At 36.8% G+C, this 17,571-nt stretch overlaps 1 protein-coding gene across 1 annotated transcript in view; it reads left to right on the top strand.

Annotated features, from left to right (window-relative positions):
• Window positions 1-2,309: 2,309 nt before the first annotated feature.
• Window positions 2,310-17,571, top strand: part of KLHL5 (kelch like family member 5) — a gene marked incomplete in the record, with an annotated part of 62,286 nt that continues 47,024 nt past the window's right edge. Inside the window, 3 exon segments of the mRNA XM_040625227.1 lie at window positions 2,310-2,725; window positions 3,840-3,938; window positions 16,166-16,348. Coding sequence (XP_040481161.1) covers window positions 2,346-2,725; window positions 3,840-3,938; window positions 16,166-16,348 — 662 coding nt within the window.

The following is a 17,571-nucleotide window of genomic DNA, read 5'->3' as shown; positions in this document are numbered from 1 at the left end:
TCCGTATCGTGCACTGCGAGACGTTTGCCATTTCTGACTTCTGCCCACTCAATGCCCGTGGCACTCTCTGGTCATCCAGCATCTACAAATTCACCCCTCACCCCCTGCAACCTCTAGAGGCCTTTTTGGGGTGCAGGAGTGGAGGCTGTACCCCTGTTGAGAATCACAAGGCTAGAGTAATTGGAGGAGTGTCTCTCTCCGGGCAGTAGTGCCCACATTAACCTGGAAGGATGAGTAACATCTTAAAACCAGAGACGTTGGAACACACACAGCATATAAAGGAGGGAGCAACCTAATGTAGACTCTGTCTCAACTGATGAAGCGGTGTGCCCTTGTTGGAAAAGGGAAAATAAAGTTGGATAGATAGAGTGGAGTTAGAATTGTTGATACGGAGGAGTGTGACAGAGGTGAGCAGACAGGGAAAGTGTCATTTTACTCTTGAATGCATCCTGCATACTACTGCCAAATTAATTTTCTAAAACATTGCCCTGTTCAACGGTCCACTTAATATTGCCTGTGAGTCTTTACAGCTTTGCTTTATGTTCAAGGCACTTTATCTCATCATATTCATTCCAGTTTATGTCTTATTACTCCTTAAAATTAATTAGGTATGTCTGGCTGGCTGATCAGACTGCTGTTTTTCTCCCTCTTTCTTTGTCAATATGTTCACTTTGTGCTTTTATTAATATCTGTCTTCCTTTATGAAATCTATCCTCATTCTTTCTGTACAACTTACTATTCCCAGAGACCTTCTCCCTGATGGAACTGGCTCATACCACGCCATACCATCCCAATATCTATTTCTCTTTCTTAGAGTATTTATGGTTTATTCTACCGTATTGACCACAAAATTGTAGATGGCTTTTCATGCCTCTCGTTCTTATTTCTCTGAGTAATTTTTATTCTTCTGAAGAGCTGTGTGAGGTTAAGATCTATGCCTCCCAATATTTTTATAAGCCTCCAAAGCAGCCCTTTTTTTTGGTCAGTTGATAGTAGGCATCGTCTTTCAAGTAAAATAGCATTAAATATTGAACACCCTGAAAACTTGAATTCTGCGTTTGTAGATCACAGTATATTAATACTGCAGCATTAGAGTGTGTCTAATATTTAAATTATCAAGTACTTTCGGTTTCAGTAACTCAGTTTAATTCCTTTTGAATGTAGGAACCAAGATGTTATATAACTGTGTCCCCCACAATGCCTAGCAGGGTGTCTTGCTCACAATTACTACTCAGTATTTTAAATTTTGGTTGATTTTTTAAAATTGCTGTATCTATTTGCCTTAACTGTAACTATGTTCAGACCATTGTTTTGTTTTGCTAACAACAGAGGGCACCATTAGGGTACTTGTATACTTGTATACCCAAGAAACAATCCTGTCCCAGTCCTGGTAGCTTTCTTGAGCCACGCTTTCCTCTTTCTAAACGGTGTCATACAAATTAAGAAATTATACTAAATCAGAGCAGCCCAATCCTAACTATAGAGCAATATTGGCTTCCAGCTATTTCTTTGAAAAAAAAAGAGTAAGTACTGTCATATTTTGATCCTTTGTAGTTTTCAGACTTTTTCTTTCTCTCTCTTCCTGTTCTTTGCCCAAATGAAATCTTACCCCAGACCTTACTGTGTTAATTAAATGCACTCCTTTCCTGAAGGAAGAAGATAGAAGCGGAAAGCAACAAACTGGAGCCCCACCTTTGTCTCCTTCCCCCTCCTCCTGCCATCTAAAGAGCACAGCTTGAAAGTCACTGTAACTCATCTAATTAAAACACGCTTTTTAAAAAATGATTATTTTGTGATAACTCATTTGGGAATTTAGTATAAAACTAGAAACATTTTCGTTTTACAGTGATTTTTATGTACAAAGGAAAATGTTCTGGAATAAATTCCTTGCTTCAGCAACGAAAGAGTTAATATACTCAGCAGCAGAGACTGAGATATTGCAACGGGATAGTGCTTTCTGTTTCTGTCATTTGTGGTTTAAGAAAAGAGGGTGGTGTTCTGCATTTGAAAGGACTTTAATGAATGCTGTCAGTGTTTGTGAGAGCTAATGGTCAGTATGGGAAAAGAGGGGGGAAAGTGGTCTAGCTGCTTCAGGATAGGTGGATGAGTTTGCTCTGATTGAACGGAATGTTCCACCGTGTTTCATCGCTATTCATTCTCCTTTGTTCTTTATAATCTGCTATATTGGTATAAAAGTTAATGTAGATATATATGTGAACGTGATTTATTTCCTTTCCATCTGTTTATTGTGTACAGCAGGGCATAGACTTGTCTTGGTCGGATGCACAAATCTGTGTGCAGTGCTTTTTACCCGTTGCCTAGACGATCACTTGGTTTCTCTGAGGATGTCTGGTTCTCGTAAAGAGTTTGATGTGAAGCAGATTTTGAAAATCAGATGGAGGTGGTTTAGCCATCAAGCATCATCTAATTCTACAGTTGACAGCCAGCAGGGAGAATTTTGGAATCGAGGACAGACTGGAGCAAACGGTGGGAGAAAGTTTTTAGATCCATGTAGCCTACAATTGCCTTTGGCTTCAATTGGTTACCGAAGGTCCAGCCAACTGGATTTTCAGAATTCACCTTCTTGGCCAATGGCATCCACCTCTGAAGTCCCTGCATTTGAGTTTACAGCAGAAGATTGTGGCGGTGCACACTGGCTGGATAGACCAGAAGTGGATGATGGCACTAGTGAAGAAGAAAATGAATCTGATTCCAGTTCATGCAGGTTGATTATTTTCTTACTGTTAGACATGGGGTGTGGGGGTATATTCTCTGTAGTGTTAATAATCTAGTAGTAGTATTTCTCTCTGCTATATATACCTCTACATACATGCACATATATAACGTCTTGGTCTGCATATATGGTACTTTTGCTAGGATTTACTAAAATGTTCTAATATTAATTTTAATTCTGTAAAATTATAAAGATAACAAGTTGCATTCATTTTGAAATATCTTGTGTTCCATATATAGATATGGCTCTGCCTTGCAAATAATATATAGTAGCAATTTTATGCATCATCGCCTTGCAGTTTGCTTCATTCATTTACCTTCTATAGTCAGAGCAAAACTATAGAAGACATGCCATTTTACTTTGCCACAGTTTATGGGATCATCTTTTAATTTTAATGAAAATGAAAGGTTTTACAAGGAGATGCACATTGCAGTTGTCAGTGATTTTTTTTACACCATTGTAGTTACAGTAATATTTTTTCTTATGGTTATTTCTCTTTGTCCTGTCTGTGTTGCAGCCCTCCAGACTAATCCAGGAAATACAGTGCATGTCTCTTTCTGAGATGACAGCTACTAATTCCTGTTACCTTCACTTCCCGGAAAATTGTGCTATTTAGGAAAGTGAAGGACATTCCTTCAGGAGAGTATCAGGGAACACAGAGGGGCTAGATGTGGTCAGCTGCTGACAGCAGGGAGAGAAGGGAGAGTGAGTTTGAGGAGACAACATAAAGAAAAAATTGGTTGATTTTTCCGTGACTTTATCCATCTTCCCCCTTGGAACCTGGCTTTATCTTTGAAATGAATTTTCTTATCAATCAGTTTAAACTACTCTAGCATATTACGTAACAAGTCACAGCATGAAAATCATCTTTCTGGTTCATCTTCATGCAAAAATATTTCTCAATATTTAAAGGCTATTGTTTGTTTAATTTGATTACTGGATTCTTTTTAAAAAAAACATTTCTCTGCAGGTTTTGATAACACTTGTAATTTGTATGTTGGTTCTTAATTATAGGTATCATAAGAGATGGAGATAAAATGAGTTCATAGATTCAAGTATCTCTTGCTTGGGGATATTTATTGCCTTCTCCTTTTCTAACCTTCAGAACATGGAATTCTGAACTGTGGTGTTGGAATAATAATAAATATAGACCAGTCATCTATAACCATTTGTATAACGGAGAGAGGGGCATATCTTTACATAGGTAACTAGTGTATTTAATTTAAAATTTTCTTAATTAGTTTGTAACTTGGCATTAAGTGAATAAGAATCACAAATGATTTTAATATGGAGATCAGTTGAGTTAGTATGGTTTCATTGCTTTGTATTTTCTTTGGAGACTTGTTGCCATAAAGGGAATAATAATGTATACAGTAAAAGGTTCAGGGCTTATCATTTTTATAGAAAACCAAAAAGTAATCATCTTCCCATTTGCAAATCAATGCAATGTATCAAGACTATTGTAACAAAATCAGAAAAAAAACATTCATGTATCACCATAAGTTATAAAAATCTTAACAGGTATTTACTACCTGGAGAGATTATACATATGTGAGTATGAAATTTATATATAATGTATAAAGTTGGAAAGGTTATACACACATTGTTTGCTATAATTTATTTCCTTACAACAAAGGTAATATGCAGAGGTAATGATTATTGATATCAAGTTCATGTATTCTTTAGTATCCATATCAAAATATCATCTTATTTTGATATTCATTATGAAAGAAAAAAGTCTGCCTTTTTTTTTTAAGAGAGCGATTGCTATATGTGTACTTCAAGAACATAAAATTGACATTTTTACTTATAGGAGATAAAAAAGTAAGACAATGATATTAAAAAAAAATCTAAATGTAGTTGTTTTAAAAATGCTAATCAAGAAGCTTGAGAAAGTAAATAATAAGATGGGAGTAAATAGTTTACATCTGCAGTGACCAAACTATTCCTAAAATATTATTTCAAAAATAAAATGTCCTTTTAAAAGGTCTCTGATTTTTAGATATAAGAGGGAAAATGTGTCGAGGCAACTTAATATTCGCAGAGGTTTGAAATTTCTATCCTAACATCTTATTGCAGAAAACAGCCATTCTAGCTTTAGAAATGTCATTTGTGTGTACACTACTACTCCTGTTTTTTTCTAGGTTAAATATATCTGATTCTCACCTCTTCCTTCCGTCCTTCAGCTCTGAGTCTTTGATCTTTGTCATAAGGATACATTTATTTGCCCCTAGCTTTTTGATTAAGTGAGCAGTCTCTTTAGGTGTTGGCCCTTCTACTGTAAACAAATCAAAAACTGTCACTGTTAATGTCAAAAGAAGCTACACTGACATTCATCAAATTTTTGTATATAACTTGGGAACAAGTCTTCTTCTTGCATAATATTTACAAAAAAGAAAACATAGTAAACATTTGAGTATGTTATAGATTGATATCTTAAAATATTAAAGATATAACAGGGAAATACACATGATAAACGGAGAATTTCTTATTTAAGCATTCATAATAATTACATAGGTAGATCTCAGAACTTACACTGAAATTTTGAATTCTTAGAAAAAAGGGGAAACAGCTGAGTGGCTTTCCCTACACAAAATCCTAGCACCCACAGTGGGTCTGCACGATTTCAAACAGAAGTTAAAGGCATCATATATTGCTCATATGTTTGATTAGTTGCATTCTAACTAGGAGACACGCCAGCCTCAGCCCTTAGACTTCTGCTAATTTCTCCTGCCACACATCTAAGTGACTTAAATTTTTCATCTTTTGGGGGCACTTGGGTGGCTCAGTCTGTTGAACTTCCAACTCTTGTTTTGGCTCAGGTCGTGATCTCAGGGGTGGAGATCGAGCCCCACATCGGGTTCTACGCTGAGCATGAAGTCTGCTTGGGATTCTTTCTCTCCTTTTCTCTCTGCCCCTCCCTGCTCATGCTCTCTCTAAATAAATAAAATCTTTAAAAGTTTTCATATTTTAACTTTGATCCTATGTCTCTAGCCTAGCCAACGTTTTCTTCATGGGATTCATCTAAGCCATTACCTTGATATTGAAATACAACCCTTATTTTTTTACACCGTGAGGAATTTTAGACTCTAAGTGAGAGTTGCCAGTGTGCAGTAGGTTCCTAAGACCTAAATTCAGGATGAATTCTTACAAAGGCCAGCAGAGTTTCCGTTGTGACCCGCCATGTGACCATAAATACTACACAGTTTACACTTCACTTGACTTGCCAGCTTTGAAATTATGTGATTTTTGACATATTGAGGGAAATTTCATTATTTCAAGCTTTGTTCATAAAGTTAGAGTTTAATATTTTATATGTCAGATTCGTATGTCACATTTTTAGTCAATATGTGTAAAATACCACTGTACTTTACAAATATTCAAAAATAATAACAAATATTCAAAAATAACAAGCTGGGTGCTTAGTATTCTTGGAGCACTGTTTTAAGCATTTTAGTATGAATTCCATTTAGTCTTCACAACAAATTTCTGAGATAGCCACTGTTCTCATTCTACTTTTGTGGATGAGCCAATGAGGAACAGGAAGGCTAAGTAACTTGCTCAAGGTTAGTAAGTGAAATAAAACTGCATTTTAAAAAATAAACTTGATATTTTTACAATGTTTTAGATTTATAGGAAAATTGAAGACTAGTATAGTGAATTCCTTTAAACCCCACACCCAGTTTCTCTTATTTTTAATATGTTAGTATGGCACATGTGTTAATACTAATGTACCAATATTGGTTTATTAATAGTTAACTAAAATCCATACTTTATTCAGATTTTCTGAATTTCTACCTAATGTCCTTTTTCTGTTGTAGGATCCCATCCAGAATACCATGTTATATTTAATTATCATGTCTCCTTAGGCTCCTCTGGGCTGTGACAGTTTCTCAGACTTTCCTTGTTTCTGATGACCTTGGCAATTCGGGGAGTAAGGTCAAATGTTTTGCAGAAGGTCTTACTCAACTGAGATTTATCTGATGTTTTTCTTGTGATTAGACTGGGGTTATGAATTTTGGTGAGGAAGACCACGAAGGTAAAGTGCATTTTCATCACATCATATTAAGGATCCGTACCATCAACCTGAATTATCGCTGTTGATATTGACCTTGATCACTTGGAGGTAGCCGGATTTTGAGCCCAAACAATGAATATGTGGATTTCATGCTCGCACACCCGTCTGTGTGTGACTGTTTCAGCTGTCTGTGACTCTTTCATCGCCAAGTTCAACTTGGATTAACATAATAGCTAATGATCCATTCTAACCACTTTCACCTTCTCTTGTCAGCTAATTTTCTTAGCCTGATTCTTGAAAATGCCAAGCCTGGCTGGCTTACAGGTGTAGTCTCCTAACAGGGCCACAACTCTTTACCCACAGTCATCTTTCTGACCCGCGTGAATTGGTGGGTGTTCCTGTGTGTTTCAGCTGCGGTTATATGCGCTGTTCTTTGACTCCCCTTGAAGGCACTGAGGTCCTCCTCCTCTCCTAACAGGGAGTCATCTTCACCTTTTCTCAAGTGCTGCCTCCTTTTTCTTGACCCTCTTTATGTTGTCTCTACACCTCCTTGTCGGAACCAGTGTAGTAATTCTGGTACAGTTTGAAATTAAGTCCTCAACATTTCCACGAATTCTGTTTCCAGAGATGGCAAAGAAGTTCAACTATAACGTACTTGTATCTGGGAAGGATGTATTGCATTTCTTCCCTTACACATACATGCCCAAGTCGTGGCACTAATTCCTTTGACATAAACTATGGAACCTCTTCCCACGAGACACTCTGTGCATGTGCGTGCCGGTGTGTGCATGTATGTATGTGCACGTGTGAGTGTTGTGTATTTCATATACAGTTCAAGGAGTTCTTGAACCTTCTAAAGCATCTCTGTCTGCTGCATCATTCTGCCTTCTTAGTTTTAAGCAAGTGAAATTGACGGACTGATTTAAACAGAATAGGAATTTATTGGAATCCTGTTAGTTCTCAGAACTGCTGGGAAAGCTGAAGAATCAGCCTAGAACAAAGGATAGGCACTTCACTTGCATAACTGGCCTCTAGAACTCCAGATTTTAAAGGCAGAAGATTCTAACCTGTCTTTATGCCACTTACTGCTTATATTTCATTTTTATCCATTTGGAACTAGATAGGCTTTATATTTTTTAATACTAGATATATTAGGCATGAAAACAATCACACACACACACACCCCATATATACACCCATGTGCACACAGCCATACAATTTGGTCATTTAACTTTAGGGAGTAGGCAATAGGCTAAGATGATATAATAAGAGATACAGAAATACAGTGGCTCAAATAAAATAGAAGTTTATTTCTCTGTCTCCTAACAGATGGGCAGGTAGCTCTGCTTCACAAGTTCACTGAGCGACCCAGATTTCTTCCATACTGTTTCTCCAGCCTGTAGGGTATTATCCTTTTTTTATGTTCAAAGCTAGCTTACTCAACTCCCCCTCTGCATTCTAGCCCGTGGGAGGGACCAGCAAAAGAAAAGGGAGAACATTAAGCCAATAACACAGGTTGCATGTATCAGTTCTGCTCACATTCTGAGTGGAAAACCTAGTCGTATGACCACAACTAGTTGCAAAGGAGGCTCAGAACTATAATCTTTATTTGGGCAGCCATGTGTCCAGCGAAACTCATTACTGTGGTGGAAGGAAAGAATGATTTAGGAGTTATTATCAACAGGTGCAAGAGGTGAAGACAGCTGGACAGAATTCTTCAGATCAAATTTTTTAATTAGTTTTTTTCCACATTATGTAATATTTTTACCATAGAAACATTGGAAAATAGAGATAAGTAAAAATAGAAAAATAAAAATCACTAATTACCTTGCCACCCCAAAATAACAACCATTAACAATTTGGGGAAATGTCCTTCCAGGGTATTTTCTATACATGTATAATAAAAATATGTATTTTTAGAGTGAAAATCTGAACCTTCCTGTAGATAACTATTTTGTAAACCACTTTTTTGCCCTAATATAAATATTAAAATTAGGACTCATTATGTCACAAAAGACAGAAGCCCAACTCAAACTGACTTAAGCAAAAACTAGAAATTTTTGGTTTGTATAAGTAAATAAAACATCCAAGGATAGAACTTAGTTTTATTCATGGCTGAATCCAGATATTCAAATAACACCAGAAATCGATTATTCTCCCTGTCTAGATTCTGTTTTCCTTTGTGATGGCATTTTCTCGGGCAGATTCTCAGTGTGGTAGCAAAAGCCACTAGCAGCTGTAGATTTACTCTTCATGAGCTTAGCAACCTCAATGGAAAGAGAGTGACTCTCCCAAGAGTGCCAACCAACATCTTGAAATTGACTCTCATTGGCCTTGTTTGAATCATGGGTTCACTCAAACTAATTGTAATTATCAGGAGATACGATAACTTTTACTAGCCAGGTCCCAGGCCCTTATTCATTTTTGCCTGGGGGAGGATTCATCTCTGCCCACACCATGTGGACTGAGGTGGGGAATGTGTGGTTTCCCAAAAGAAGAAATGGGTCTATTGCCACAAGAAAGAATCCTGGATAGGCAAAAACAATGTCCATTAAGACAGGTTTCCATGTCATTAACTGTTCTTTTTAAATGGCTGCATCGTCCTCCTGTGGGCAGATACACCTTTTGTTTAAACAATGTTCTGTTTCTTTTTGGAATTTAGATGGTTTCCAGTATTTTCCTGTTGGAAACAACCTGCGATAAACCCTCTATATACAAACAAATTATTGTCTCCTTTGGATAAAGTCCCAAGGATGTGCACTTTTTATGGTGTTTGATTTGTATTCCCAAAGTCATTTCAGGAACATTACTATTATATTAATTCTCAGCAGCATTGTATGAAAGTGTCTGCTGGCCCTTCTGCTTCATACTGGTGGTTATTTAAGAAAATTTGATTCTTATAAACATTTAATTCTCTTTACTATAGGTATTCTGACCGTGGTACCAGGGAAAACGCCTTTAAATTTCAAAATCAAAAATGCTTGCCTTGAGAAGGGAAGAGGTGAAGGTATTCTTTTTCCTTCCCTGTTGTCATTTCTCCTTATATACCTGCCTTGTCCTCCCCTTAAAGGAGACGCCCGAATCTCTTCTTCCTCATCCACTTAATTCCAAGATGCATTTCGGATCTCATCTGCTACTTGTTGCCTTTCCAAACACCGGTTCATATTGATCTTCCCCTTCTCTGTATTCCAATAGCAATTACGCTCCAGTTGGGGATGTACAAAATGATCACCTGGAGATCACTGGAGAGATGGTAAAAATAGAGCTGCTGTGTACATTTTGTCATATGCTTTTTTATTGAAATGTAGTTGGCATGCAGTATTAGTCTCAGGTATACAAGAGTGATTATTGATATACATTATGAAGTGATCACCACGATAAATCTAGCTACCATCTGTTACCATCCAAAGTTGTTACAATATTATTGACTATATTCCTTTATCTTATCCTTTAAAGCCCTGTTTTTTCTATGTTTTAGAATATAAATGATAATTGTACAATGGTGTCTGTATATCTTTTATAAATTAGTAAATATCCATGTATTGGGGCACATGCTTAAAAGGATACTGGAAAGGATATGCATAAGAAAGATTTAGAGACTGCTAGCCTATACTAAACAATTTACATTCTTATTTTACATTTGTGGTTTTGAATATTTGCAGAGGATGCCAAAAGATTCATGATACAGTAATTTGCACTTTTGCAAAAGCATGAATTCTGAATGCCAGAAGCTATGAGGCAGATAGCTGGGAGTAAATCACTCACCGAGGGAGCCAGCCAAACAGACCGGTTAGAGTTTCAATGCAGCTTTGTTTTCTCCTCAAATCTACATACAGTGTAATTCTTATAAAGTGATTTTTAACACTTATTTTGAAAAATCACTCCATGAAGAAAGCCTAATGCAAATTCTGATGACAAAAGTGAAGAAGTCTAAGTAGTTTTTACTAAAAGGTGCTATTGGTCCTGGAATGTATTTTGTACGTACATATGCAAGCGTGCACACGTGTGAAATCTGAGGAATTGCAAGGGCTAGGCAGTGTTGCTATTTAATTTTTCTTTTTCCAGTTCATGAAACTTGACTCTTCAGATTCCTTCACTAAAGAATCCTCTCTCTCTTTGCATCCCCCCAGTTTCTAACAACTGGTGCAATACTGCATACTTTTCTATGTTTAGGCATTTTTCTGACTTACAAGTTCATTGCCTACTGCCAAGCGACAATAGGCTAAAGAGCAAATGTTTCTCCGTAGCCTGGAAATATTCAGCAATGCATAGTTCTCTACAGTGAACATCTATTTTGAAAGGTTTTAATGATTTACCATCCTAGTAGCATCATATAAATAAAATGAAGCAGAGATGTTAGATGTATTTCCTCTGTTATCATGTAAAAGATCGAGTAGAATCTCCGAGAAATATATATTAGATGCTCCATAAATGGCCTGTTCCCAAATGTTTATATTGTGCGTTTCGATGTCTGCCGGGCTTACTAAAGACCATTTTAATTAGGAAGTATGAGATTTCGTTATAAAACTGATAAAGCTAGGGATCATTTTTTTAAAGGATAACCAACCAACCAGCCAAACAACATTGTAAAGACAAGAGACAGGCCTTTCCATTTGCCATTTAAAACATAGGTTCTATGAACAGTAGCTTTACCTTGATTGTGTACTTATTCTGTGCTAGGGCTATGCAGTCATCGTTTCATTTAATGATCCCCTCCATGAGGGATCCTTTAAAGAAAGTACTATGTGTTACTTATTCCTGTTTTGCTATTGAAAAAGTTAATAGAACTTTCTGCATTGACAGAAATGTCCTATACCTGCAGCATTCGTTTTGGCAGCCATTATCCCCCTGAAGTTATTGACTATTTGAAATATGACTAGTCTAACTAAAGAACTGAATTTTTAATTTAATTGTAGTTAAATTAAAATAGCACCATGTGGCTAGTGGCTATTGTATTGGACAGCACAGCTCTAGAATTTTCCTAAGATATTCTTGATCACTACACCATACCTCTCCAATTCGACTCTCCAAACCAAAGTACATAATCAGAAAAGAAATAATAAAGAAATATTAGCATTGTAAATTACATGGAACCATAATATTAAAAGCCGATTAGCCAGGGATAGAGAGGTGATCTCCATTCCATGGAAACCTAGAAGATTCTTGCTCTCTCATACCCAGCGAAGGGGCAGCCACACAGCAGTAGACATTTGTCTGAAATTCTTTATTATCTTTTCTTTCTGTGAAATTACCCTCATTCGTACTGTACCATCATTTTCCTTTCATACCCTTAGTCCTTGAGCTCACTGACGTCCTAAGGGTAAAGGTAGGCAAGAAGTCCCATTTCTCTGGGAGTGGTTTGGCCAACACTGAATTCTTCCTGATCCTGTCCTTGTAACTGGCTGCCTATGTGACTTTGGTTGATTACCTTATCCATTTGGGGCCTCAGATTTTCTCATCACAAAATAAGGGAATTGAATTAAATGCATAGGTTCCTCCTAGATGTAAAAATTCTATGTATAATTTTTCTAATGGCCAAGATCCTATAACTGTATGGAGATGCAGTCATTGTTTTTTAGTAAATTCTTGTATTATTAAAATTTATATGTAAACCCACAAATTTCTTAAAACCAAAACAAGAAACGCTAGAAAGCTGTGCAGCCCTTTAAGTCTTTGGAATACTCTGTTTCTTCCTCTTTCATGCTTCCTTTGTGAATGGGTAGCTTCACTTTTCCATAGAAACAAATCAGAAGCGTGCATTCCTTATGGTCCTTCATTTGTAGCAATGGATGAAAGTGATTTCTACACCTAGAAATCTCAGTAAATTAATTGTTGCTTTGAAATAATATGTTTATTTAACATGTGATGGCAGTGGAAGCCTTGAAAGCAAATAACAAAGTTCGAAATGTTATTTTAGAAACCTAAGTTATTGTTTGTTAATATGTATACGTATAAATGATTTTAATGTTCTACCTTTATGCTCATTTTATTTTTTTATTTTTTATTTTAAAGATTTTATTTATTTATTTGACAGAGAGAGAGACAGCAAGAGAGGGAACACAAGCAGGGGGAGTGGGAGAGGGAGAAGGAGGCTTCCCGCTGAGCAGGGAGCCCGACACAGGGCTTGATCCCGGAACGCTGGGATCATGACCTGAGCTGGAGGCAGATGCTTAACAACTGAGCCACCCAGGCACCCCTTTATGCTCATTTTAAAAATAACAAATATTCCATTAAGTTCAGCTAGTTCATTTAAAATATTTTAATCAAAGAAATTCAGTTGACACCTGTTTGAAGTAAAGTATCTATTGTGTAAAGCAATGTTTTGAACCTGTAAATTCATCACATGCCGATTTGTGCAATGTATCTGATGCTCCCTGAAGTGCACACCACCGTGCTTCAGCCTGGGACATGTGTTCAGGTCACCTGTAGGGCTTTCAGAAAATGTGACGTTCAGGTCCCACCTCAGACCTAGCGAATCAGTCCGAGGGAATGAGGCTCTGAACGCAGAAGCTGAAAGACGCCCCAGGTTATTCTTATTCATTCCAGAGGTTAAAGAACCAAACACCCTGAAAGTTCTTGACAGGAAAAGAGATGGCCTCTTTATTAATTGGGCTTATATACCAACATCAAAACTAGCTTATATCCTATTATAAATTTCTGTTGTTCTTTCAGAAGTTAAGATCGGTTAGCATTTATGTTTGGATGATGGCAGTTCATCACTCAAAAGCATTCAATGAACTCTTTGTCTTGCCATTACTAAGAATTTAATGTAAGAAATGTGATACAGGGGCACCTGGATGGCTCAGCCGGTTAAGCGTCTGACTTTGGCTCAGGTCATGATCCTGGGGCCCTCGGATCGAGCCCCGCATCAGGTGAGCAGGGAGCCTGCTTCTCCCTCTCCCCCCTACTAGTGTTCTCTCTCTCTCTCGCTCTCTTTCAAATAAATAAAATCTTAAAAAAAAATGTGGTACAACATCTAGGAACCCTAAGAAAGAAGTACTTGATTTCTTAATCTTGTTCTTGAAAGAACTTGTGGTTTATGAAAATTAAATGTTCTAATTCTCTTTCATTCTTAGATCAGTAAAACCTTATAATCATTTGTCAGTATTTTGACAAAACTTCATTTTATTGAAAAATGTTTTAAATCTTCAAGTTATTCACCAAAGTTACCATCATACGTTATTGCTCATGTTGTTTTCTCCTAGATTTTAAAATAAATTTTTTTTAAAGATTTTATGTATTTGACAGAGACACAGCGAGAGAGGAAATACAAGCAGGGGGAGTGGGAGAGGGAGAAGCAGGCTCCCCGCTGAGCAGGGAGCCCGATGTAGGGCTCGATCCCAGGACCCTGGGATCATGACCTGAGCCAAAGGAAGACGCTTAACGACTGAGCCACCTAGGTGCCCCTTTAAAATAATTTTTAATTCTTATTCATTTGTATAAGCAACACTCAATGTATTTTTATGATAATTATCTTAAACATAAATTTGAGTATATTATCCTGGGTTTTCCAAGTCATTACATCAATAATATTCATAGTGTATGACACATGCATTCTAGATAATATATATTTTGCTTCTATTATTATTATTATTATTATTATTGACAATTATCCTCCAAGAACATTTTTTAGGGCCCATATTTGTATGCGTTAAGAATGCATTGGTCTGGGAGAATTTAGGTAGAGATACTGCTACCTTCTAAAACTGATAAATCTCAATAGATTGTGAGAATTCTTGAGTGTAGCTGATGTGAATATTCTTACCTGATTATCTTCCATGTGTGTATTTTACCTGTTCCTTCCTCTAAGCCCTCAGTCCTCTCCATTCAGCTCCTGTAAAGAGAAAGAAAGCGTGAGAAAAGAACACCTGCTCTTAGCCATATCAGCCTGGAGGTGACGTAGTTCATTCCCGTTATAAGACGACACCTGTTTTTGAGAGAGTGTGGGAAATGCAGCCTAGCTATATTCTCCGAAGAAAAAGAGAAAGGGTTTTAAAAGTGAACACATAGTAGTCTCTCTGACAGGCCTGTCTCTGTCATGAACAAACTGTAGGACTCCTGGCAAGGCACCTAATGTCCTTGGCTTCAGTTCTCTTGACTCTAAAAGATCCAGTGACTTTTTCTTTTTTGAGAAGGTTATTGGATGTTTATGTTAAGAATACTCTCTTAAGATACAGTGAGGATCGAATCAACAAAGCCTTCGTCAGAATCATAATATCTCTAAAAGTAAATCTGACAAGAAATGAGAACCAAGTTACGGCATTGTCAGTAGTTAATGGCATAGCCAATGGGATATTGATTACATAATTCAGGTGATCTTGGGGGGTGCTGGGAGGGATGGACTTAGGACTTAGTTCCTAGTAGTAACCATTTCACTTTTTCACCGTTTCCATCAGTAAATCACAAGAAAACAGAGAACTCATACTTTTCAAATTCTAATTTGGAAATTTTCAAATAATTTCTAGATACCTGGGTTAGACCATCAAATTTCTTTTACCTGTAATATAAGTTATAGGTTATCTGGGCTTTTGAAGACTGACTAGAGAGTCCAATGAATTATTTATAACATTGTTTTTATGATAGTGTAGAGTTAACACAGAACAATGCAGGAATTAGGGATACTAGCCCCCACACAGTCAAAAATCCACATATAACTTCTGACTCCCCCAAACTTAACTAGTAATAGCCTGCTGTTTACTGGAAACCTTACAAATAACCTGAATTGTCAACACATTTTGTATGTTATATGTATTATATACTATATTCTTATAATAAAGTAAGCTAGAATAAAGAAAATGTTATAAAAACTAATATGAGGAAGAAAAAATCTCATTTTTATTATTGCACTATGTTTATTGTAAAAATTCTGCATATAAGTGAACCCCACAATTCAAGGCCGTGTTCATCAAAGGTCAACTGTGTTTACTATTCTAAACAGTTATCCTGTAAATGAACTGTGGACTATAACCCATCTTTAAGTAAAGGATGGCTTGGATTTATATCTCTAAAATAGTTTCATTGCCTTCCTGCTTTCAAAGATTGATCTCTTATACCCTTAAATATAATGTTAGGAGATGTGCTATCATTATGAATATAGCTTGGCTCTTTTACAACAGAGGAATTATGTTGACTGACAAAAAGATCTCAAAAACAGACACCACAAAGAATATGTATAGTTATTGACTACCAGATGTCAAATTCACTCACAATATTTACAGGACACATGTATGATTTGAGCCATTATTGAATTTAAAAGACACAAAAATGATGAATGACTGCACGTTACTATTGACTGGTAGCATTGATGACTTCTATTACATTTCAGGTTTTTAAAGGACTTGATAGAAATGATCTTTTCAACGTGATAGTCATATTTCAAAAGGTATGTCCTGTTTTTGTTTTTTTTTTTTCAGGACTTCCAACAGTAGTCAGACATTATCATCCTGCCATACTATGGAGCCATGTTCATCAGATGAATTTTTCCAAGCCCTTAATCATGCTGAGCAAACATTTAAAAAGATGGAAAACTATTTGAGGCATAAACAGTTATGTGATGTAATTCTAGTTGCTGGTGATCGCAGAATTCCAGCTCATAGGTAATTGTGTTCTAAATCTCTATATGTGAGAAATATTTCCTTACTAATTTAGTTATGCATATTGAGATAATTTGTTCCAACTAAGTATTCCATATGCTTTTGGGAAGGGGTATTTTTCATGGGATTTCTACAAAGAAAACTGTGCATGTGAAATTATTACACAATAAATGACCCCAAAAGGGTCACTTTCCCTTTGCAGAAACACAAAAACAAAACACAACTAGCCTCAAATCAGTCAGTATTGTTTGGAATAGATTTCGGCTACTATGAACAGCTTTTCTCTTAAATTCTACCTATTAAATAAGTAACCTCAAAAGAAATTAGAGCTGTGAATATTTAGAAGCAAAAAAGTTAGTGGAATGAAATGGCAAAAACGGAAGAGTCTTAAAATTACAACATCTATCCCAACTTCTATTTGCTGACCTCCCAGAAATATGAAAAGCAGTGGTGTTAGGGAACGAAAACCTTTAACACAAATGAAGTACTATTTTTTGAGATAAGAAAAGACAGATGTTTAATAAAGAACAATTCATTATGTTTCCTTTGATAATTCCATGTTCAGTTGTTCCGTGTTAATCGCTGTTATGACCCCAAGGGTTTTTTGTGGTTTTTTTTTTGATGCTTTTAAAAACTAATTAACACTCTTTCCCCAAGGTCTTCTTAAACCTTCCAAAGTGAAAGTGAAATCATTAGAAAAAAATGGGCCTGGTCTTAGTTTCCAGTGATTCGACGGGCGTACATTTATTGAGATGCTACTAGATACTGTGACAAAAAGTCCATGTTGTGAGCGTCGGTTTACTAGAGAGAGACCTCAATCTGCATGTCACAGAGACATCTGAAATTCTTTTTTTCCAGAACAGAGCTCATTACCTTCCCTTCCACATATGTGTAAACTCTTACCATCTCACTCAGTGCCAGAAACTGCCAACTGGTCTCCCTGCTTTCCTACATTCTGTTTGCTGCACAGCTGCCTGAGTGGTCCTTTAAAGTAGAACTCAGATCCAGTCACTGCTGTGATCAAACTGTTCAGTGACTCCTCATGTCACTGATTATAAAGGCCCAGTGAGCCATGTGATGGCCACTGCCTTCTGACGTTCTGTCCTTGCTCACTCCGCTTGAGCCACTCAGCCCCCGTGGTCCTCGTATGTGCCAGGCATGCTGCTCCAGCCTTTGGGTTTTTACAGTGGCTATTCCTTCTGCCCAAATGCTGTTCCCAAACACCT

Source organism: Ursus maritimus, unplaced genomic scaffold (genome assembly GCF_017311325.1).
Source record: "Ursus maritimus isolate PB19 unplaced genomic scaffold, ASM1731132v1 scaffold_8, whole genome shotgun sequence".
Classification (NCBI taxonomy): Eukaryota; Metazoa; Chordata; class Mammalia; order Carnivora; family Ursidae; genus Ursus; species Ursus maritimus.
Note: the sequence above shows the minus strand (reverse complement) of the source record. Positions and strands in the feature narration are given on the sequence as shown.